We start from the raw sequence: 8,432 nt of genomic DNA, 5'->3' as shown, positions 1-8,432 counted from the left end.
GGTGTGTGCTTAAACGCGTAATCAGTACCCTGAGCATTGACATAGTACATATCTTCTTGGCATTCTACTCCATCAACTTCAGCAACCATATGTAACTCCTCTTTCTTGGTTTTTTCTGATAGTAGCATGTCAATCTTGTCTTGAAGTGCTTTCAGCTCTCTCTTTGTGGTCATATCTTCTTCTCCACCACCTCTGTCTCTTCTATCATATTCATCATTGTATACAGAGTCACTCTGTGCCATGTTCTCCAAGAGTTCTAAGGCATCTTCGACAGTCCTCCCCAAGAAGTTTCCATTGCTTGCTGTGTCGAGTTGGCTTTTGAATTTAGGCAAGACTCCTCTGTAGAAAGTGCTTAGCAAGCTCTCATTGTTGAATCCATGGTGGGGACATTGAGACAAGTAGCTTCTGAATCTCTCCCATGCCTCTGAAAATCCTTCAAGTCCTCTTTGTTGAAAACCAGAGATCTGATTTCTAAGGTTGGCAGTCCTTGTAGCAGAGAAGAACTTGTTGAGGAAGACCTTCTTGCATTCATCCCAAGTGGTGATAGTATCACTTGAGATGTTTTTCTCCCAAGTGTGAGCCTTGTCTCCCAAAGAGAAGGGAAACAATCTGAGCTTGAAAGCATCCTCTGAAACTCCATTTGTTTTTGACAAGCCACAGTACTTATCAAATCTGTCAAGGTGATCTAGTGGGTCTTCCAAGGCAAGTCCATGGTACTTGTTGTTTTCAATCATGTTGATGAGGCTGGACTTGATCTCGAAATTATTGTTGGCAACTGGGGGTGCCCTAATGCCCAACCTATTCCCATTTATGTTCGGTTGATCATATGTACCGATGGCTCTAGCTTGGCGTTGTGGTTGTCTAGGTCGAAGGTTGGCAGCTCCTTGACCATTGCCCTCTTCAGCATGAGGTTGTTCTGGAACTGGTTCCATCATAAATCCCAATCTGTGTAGGTGAGCCTGTTGCTCTTCTTCTCTTCTTCTCCTTGCGATCTGCCTTTCAAGTGCTTTAATGTCTTCAACTGGTGGAACTAGGTTTGTTGGGCCTCTGCTCCTCAAGTTCATGCACCTGAGATACAAAATGGCTAGGATAGAGTATCAGTAACTAGATATAATAAAAGTAAGACTTAGTCTCAAGTAAGGGCCAAATCTCAATGTCACAATCAGACTAGGATTGGCAACGGCGCCAATTTGGTAATAGGGTTTTTGCCTATTGCAAATGTTGTAGTATAGTGGGGTGAATGTCGAACCAGTCCTAGTGATGTGAATCAGTGAGAATACAAGTCATTTCTTAAGCTAAGCAGATTCAATAGTGGTGAGTGTGTGACAAGTAGCAATAGCAAACAGAGCAATACAACAAGGTTTTAATCAATTTAGACAAGTGAATCCATGGGTATTGGGAATTGACTTCAAGTAACTAAGATCCAATCTAGGTGACAAGCTTTCAATCAGAGTAATCTCTTAAGTCTAAACACAATTTTAGACAAGTCCTAGGTCTAGGTAAATGTCCATTTGCTTAGAAATCATTAAACATCAAATGTCTTTGGCTTAATTCAATCAAGCAATCTTTAAGTTCAATTTTAATAACCATCTAGCAATTTTAACATCAAGTGTCCTTGGCTAATCTCACTAGAGCTTAGTTGAGATGATTCAAACACTTCATCTAATCATGTCTGATGAGAAGTGTTTAGAAATCAGGTTTAGAGTGATCAAGACTAAACAAGCATTAAAAATACTCAACAAGCAAGTTTATACAAGGATCTAATACAATAACACCATAGATCTTCACTAAGTTACTCTAATCTCCCTAACCCATGAATTCTTAAGGAAACTACTCACTACTCTTCATGATAAACCCAAGAATCAAAGATGATTTGGTGTGAATCATGATTGGTGATCAATCAAACAAATACAAGAAAATAAGAAGTAAAGATACTAAAGATTCAAGCTTTTCTCTTGGTAGAGTTTTTGTGTTCTTTTTCTGGAAAAACAAGATAGATCCCCAATTTTTGTCTGAAAAGTAGTTATAGAAGACTAAAACTCGAGCTGGGTTAACCCAACAAGCCTGGGTTGACCCATAAAAACATAGATATTTTTCTCCGTAGCGACCATAAAAGGTCGCTACGTGTGGCCGCTAGGATACTTAGACAATTTTTTCTGCATTCTTGAACTCGTAGCGACCTCATGAAGTCGCTATGGCTGGCCGCTGTAGAAGGCGCTTGAAGTCCTGAACGCATAGCGACCTCATTATGCCGCTACGTGTGGCCGCTAGGATACTTAGACGATTTTATTTTGCATTCTTGAACTCGTAGCGACCTCATGAAGTCGCTATGGCTGGCCGATGTAGAAGGCGCTTGAAGTCCTGAACGCATAGCGACCTCATAATGCCGCTACGTGTGGCCGCTAGGATACTTAGACGCCTCAGCTCTAACTTCTGTAGCGACCATCTTTTGCCGCTACGCCTGGCCGCTAGGAGCCTTCAACGACTCATCTTCATTTTTTGGACTCAAAATCCTTCCAATGGTCCTCTAACTCATCCATGGTACTCTCCAACACCTGATATGTACAAATGCAATGATATGCAACCTAAATGTGCCTAAATGATGCTCTAAATGACCAAACCATGCAAGAATAAGAAGTTAAAAACATGTAAATTCACAAGATATCATCGAACCAAAATTGTATATCCAATTCCAAACTATATATGTCGTAAAAAGATTATATGTATCTTAACACACAAAACCAAATGATACATATATATTTAGAATATACATAAAACTTTATAATATGATATCAAACCTAATGATTAACACATATATGTTTAGAATATACATCAAACTTATAATATGATCGATATATTGATATCAAACCAAACGATTGATACATATATGTTTAGAATTAAACATCAGAAATTATAATACAATACCAAACCATATGAATTCGCAAGTATAATAACCTATCAAGAATTGTTTAGTTAAGCTAATGTTGTATTAATTATGTCAACAAGTTTTGAAAGTCTAATCCTGTATGGATTTGAGTCATCAATACATATTATTTCTGCCTTTGTTACGTTTTAGCTACACTCAAATTATAACATTTTCATTTACCCATGTTCTTACGGTGAAATTTTTTTATTACAAAGCACGATAATCATGATATTAGTCTAATAATGTATGGTAGTATATAATATTTTTAAGTAACCAGTTGGATTCAAAGATAATGGGGGGGGGGGGGGGGGGGGGGGGTGATTGGAAGATTAATTTGTGCAGAATGTGTCAATTTTGACAGTTAATAGATTTATGTGGATTGTGAAAATTTATAAATATTGACTTATTAAATTTATCATAACTTTTTTATATTGGTATATATTTTCATGAATTCATATTACCTCTTTTTCTCACTTTTTTTGTAAAATAAATATATAATTTATTTATTTTCTAAATCATATAGCATGATTATTTAATTTTTGCTTTCAAATTAAAAAGAAAATAATAAGGATACATACAAAATTGAACAATTTTCTTAAATAGTCATTCTAAAAGTTTTGTCACAAAAAGAGTATTCAAAGAGGAAAATGACCAAAACAAATTTCATTAAAAAGGTAAAAAATTATTTTACTCCTTGCTTTTATAGATATATAAGTAATAAAATAAAAATGTTTTTATATAATTTCGAATTATATATTTTCAAATTCGAACATTTTTATAACTTTTATAATTTTTCTATTTTAAAAAAATATATTTTTTTCAAATTTTCTTCTTGAAATAAGAAAATGCTTTTTGAAACTATTTAAAAAAAAATTTTAAAATTATTAATATTTGTAATTGTAATTATTAATATTTATATTAAAAAATAATATTTATAAAATAATCATATATTCAAAAGTAAAATTATATAAATGTAATGAATTATAGTTTCAGACATATAATTTGTATTTAAGATGCAAATGATATTTGGTAAGAATAATTATTTTGTTTTCTAGTTTATTATCATATAGATTTTGAAAATCACATGAATATATATGATATTTTAAAAATTGAGTCTTATGAGTAAAAATGAATAGAATTCATTTTCCAATAACACTAGCTAAATTTAGTTAGAATTAGAGAATCAATAATAACTAAACTTTTTGAATAACAAAAGATCTGAATGAGTTTTGAAAATTTTTAAACAAATAACAATGATATCTACTAAGATTTTTGAAAGAGAAATTCTCTAGTAAAACCATTTCTGAGTTTTTATCACAAAAATAATTCTCAATGAAGATAATAACCAAACTAAGTTTTATTAAAAGATAAAAATGTGTTTTTACTATAGGGTTAACTAATGTAGATTTAAGGTTTAGAGTTAAGTGGTGGAGTTTTGGGGATAGAGTTTCAAATTTTACAAAATAAAAAATAAATATTAAAAATTTGAAAATAAAAAAGACTATTTTGGTCATTTTTCTTTCTTGAGAGTTATTTTGTGACAAAAACTTAAAAATGACTATTCGAGAGAATTTCCCTTTTTTAGATCCAAGAACCAATAACAATAGAATCTTAAAATTTTCAAATTTCACTTACCAATAACGCCTAAAACTATATAGATATGATAGTTGTATATCTGGAAATGTCATCTTACAAAAACGTCGGTTGTGATAGTTATAGAGCGTCATTTTAAATTAGGAAACAAATTTGGATTAGTGACTATAATGACGTTCAGAAGTAGGATAGCTTTGGGCCATATCTGGACTCAGTTATTTTTATAACAAGACCAAATTTAAAAATGAAAATATATGTATATATAATATGATTTCATTAAAAAGGAAAGTCCACAAAATAGAAATATTCCTTTTAATTTTTTTTTAAATAACATAAAATATACTTTTGAAATAATTAAATATTTATTTTTATTTATATTTTCTTAGGTGAAAATATATATTAGCATATAATGTGATTTCATAAAACAACATTCACACACATAATCTTGATATTAGAAAAAGAAATAATATTTTCTTAGATGATTACATAAGTAATTAAGTAACATAAACTGATATATGTTTAATTGACTAAAAATAGTTTATAATTAGTATTATTGAAATGTTTTATTTATTTTTCATATACTATTTAGTTAACTATAATATATTTCAATTATAATAAAAAAATCTATAAGTTATGTTTTACTTATATAATATGATTTTAAAATACAATCACACAATTTTTTTAAACTTCTTATTTTAAAGAGATATTAAAAAATAAAAAAAGAATTAATAATAAATATCTTTTGATCAAATAATTAAAAAAATAATTTAAAATAACATAACACTATATACTTTAACGAGGTAGATATATTATATTTTATCATTCTTAAAATTATTTGTTTTCATAATATTAAATTTTCTTTTAAATTTTATGTTCTTATTTTTTTGGAACTTAATATGACTATAATTATAATACCAAAACAAAGCTGAATTCTCACTTTTAAGATTATTTAAAATAAATTTCAGTTTACCATTTAATAAATCTAAGGCATAAAATTATTTAGAATTTATAAAATATTTTAATTATTGTAAATATAGATATGTGTTCATGAACTTCCAAAAATGTATTAGTTATTTATGTATGTAACTTCATATTGATCATTTCTTTATTTTCTGATATTTTGCTTTTAAAAAATAACATGTAATTTGATAAATATTATGAAACTACATGCACATTTAAACGATAAATAAAATTAATTTGATTTTACTTAATTATAATAAAAATAATTATACTTCAGTTTGAATTTGAAAGAATATATGCAACTCAATATACTCACAACATGAGGGGCTCGACTAATCCAAATTATATCTAAAATCATGGATTTAAATATAATAAGATTATATAATTTTATAATAATAATTTGTTTTATAAATGTAAATTATAGGATGATTCAAAACATATTAACACATGAAAATAAAATATTAACCAACTGTTATAATTTAGTTCTTTTATAAAATTTATATATATATGCATGAAACTGTAGAATATTATAGTTATATTAATTTACTTAATTTGGAATCAAACATTTTAGTTTATTTTATATTTCATTCTAAACACAATATATCGTAAATTATACATAATCTTTGTCAAATATATTTACATATCTAAGACAACAACCAACGTAAATGAAAATAAGAAAATTAATCATAATTTTAATATATTTAAAATAAAAAAAAAGATTATAGTTGAATTCAGAGAAATAGATGCAATCTAATATACTCAAATGATAACTAAATCGACTATAAAAACAACAACAAAACCGACTAGATATAACATATCTAAAATCATATGTTGAATTAAAGTAATATAATATTATTAATATAAGTTATGCATACAAATTGAAAATTAATTTAAAATTAAAAATAAATAACAACCAATTATTATAGTATAATTATTTTATAAATATTTATATCCGTACATGAACACGAGAAAATCACCTAATATAATATATATACATATATACACATATATAAAAGTTTAGAATCCAATGGATATAAACCTACATTAAAGGTGCTCTCGAGAAAACCCACATGCAGGTCCATACCACGTGAACAAAAATTATAATTGTCCTTGACCAGATTAGGGGGTGTTAGTGGGAATGAGATTTATAATGTGTTTGAAAATTTTGAAGTCTAGTGTAATTGGTTTATAGATTCTCACATTTTCAAGTAAGTGTTATTGGGAGTTGAATTCTTAACATGTTAACTCACAAAACAAGATTTTGAGAATACTACATGTTTCCTTTGAATTTTTAGAATCATTACATTACTTTATTTTCATAGATTTTCACAATATACAAAATTATCTACAACTCTTTCCAAATTTAAAAAATTTCTCAACTTTTAAAATCAACAAATTCTATAGAAATCTAAGTCCCACTAACACTTTTATATAGAAATAACTAACTAATCTAATTCACTAACACTTTTAAAATCAACTTAATATATATAGAAATCTAATTCTATATATATATATATATATAAACAAAACCACTTTTAGGGGTTTAATCAATTAAAATAAATATTATTTATCCGTTCCACCTCAAAATATTATTAATTCTAATTTGTAAAAAAAAAAAGGACTCGAAAAAAAGGAAAACTTTTTAACAAAACATGAATAAAAAAGGAAAGTAATCGATTATATGACCGTTAAAACACAAAACAGATCAACTTTTTTTGTTGATCAAAAAAAAAAAAAAACACAAAACAGAAAAAGGAAAGTTCCAAATGACCCAAAGCTTGTGTATATCCCGTAACCCTAAGAAGCTTCACAAGTCATTCTTTGCTTATTTCGATCTCTCCCTGAATCTTCTCTTTCTGAATTTTCCAAACATGATTCGTCCCAATGTCGACTATCACATCAAACATTTGGATATACGTCCTCCTCCTTCATCAGGTAACTCAATCTTCATCAACGTCGATACATTATCCGATGGCGACATTCAACTTGTCCCAAGTGTTCTCATCCACATCAGTCTCCCTTACATCCGAGACCTTATCCAAGGTCAACTCACCAGACGCGAGAGATCTCTACGGCCGCAACCCAACTTGGGTTTAGCCCCAGTGAGCTTCTTCAAGATCCACCCGTTACCCACCGTTGGTTATCTGATTACTTAGCCCCACGTATCTCTGATCTTGCAACTGAATTAGGTTATGGCCGTAACGGTTTTTGTTTGTCCATCGTTGTCAAGATCATTACTCAATCCCCATTCAAGTACGAGGTGTTGTCGAGGATGGTTCAGCAAGGGAAGACGAACACAGAGGAGTTAAAGAGTTCTCAGATGGAAACAGAGTCGTGTTCGATCTGTCTCGACAATCTCGTGTCCGATGATGGTTCGAGTTCGAAACGTGGTGTTCCTACACGTATTACATCTTCCCATGTCTTCCACCATGGTGGTGCAAGAAAAGGAGAGAGATGCCACGTCGACATAACACGTCAGCAGATGAGATTATGTAACAAGCTTAGATGGAATTATCGATAATCAGAAAAGTAGTTTGTTAGACTTTTTATCTTCTTTTCTAAGGTTCCTCTCCAATGGAGATTGACTCCCTCTTGGAAAAGGGTTCCTCTTTCTTAATATGTTAATCAACTTAATCTCCAAGACATTGACAGTTACAGAGAAACATTGATATAAAGCTATGTCGTCTCCTCTGTTGTACTAATCGAGAACAGAATTTTAACAAAACTCGAGATTTGACTTGAGTATGCATCAAAACTAGTTGCAGTTAGTACAAAACTACCCGGCGACCCAGAAAGTTTGAACCTTTATTATTTGTTAAACAGTGGAATACAACACAAAGCTACTACCTTGCTTGTTGCCTTCACTAAGATAAAAAGACAGCTTCTCTGGCCGCAAGATTTTGTTAAAAAAATTCTTTTAACTCAAGAGAGTAGTAACTACGTAGAGGCGACC

At 30.0% G+C, this 8,432-nt stretch overlaps 1 protein-coding gene and 1 non-coding gene across 2 annotated transcripts; both read left to right on the top strand.

Moving 5' to 3' along the window:
- Window positions 1-372: 372 nt before the first annotated feature.
- Window positions 373-479, top strand: LOC125590847. The gene has a single exon (XR_007326849.1). It is a non-coding gene; the product is annotated as a small nucleolar RNA R71 (small nucleolar RNA).
- A 6,871-nt stretch (window positions 480-7,350) lies between these two features.
- Window positions 7,351-8,000, top strand: LOC106378079. Its single transcript, XM_013818268.1, has 2 exons — window positions 7,351-7,618; window positions 7,669-8,000. Exons 1-2 carry the CDS (start codon window positions 7,351-7,353, stop codon window positions 7,998-8,000), a joined length of 600 nt encoding a protein of 199 aa, XP_013673722.1.
- Window positions 8,001-8,432: the final 432 nt, after the last annotated feature.

The sequence above is a fragment of the Brassica napus genome, chromosome C7, assembly GCF_020379485.1.
Source record: "Brassica napus cultivar Da-Ae chromosome C7, Da-Ae, whole genome shotgun sequence".
In the NCBI taxonomy this organism is placed as follows: Eukaryota; Viridiplantae; Streptophyta; class Magnoliopsida; order Brassicales; family Brassicaceae; genus Brassica; species Brassica napus.
Note: the sequence above shows the minus strand (reverse complement) of the source record. Positions and strands in the feature narration are given on the sequence as shown.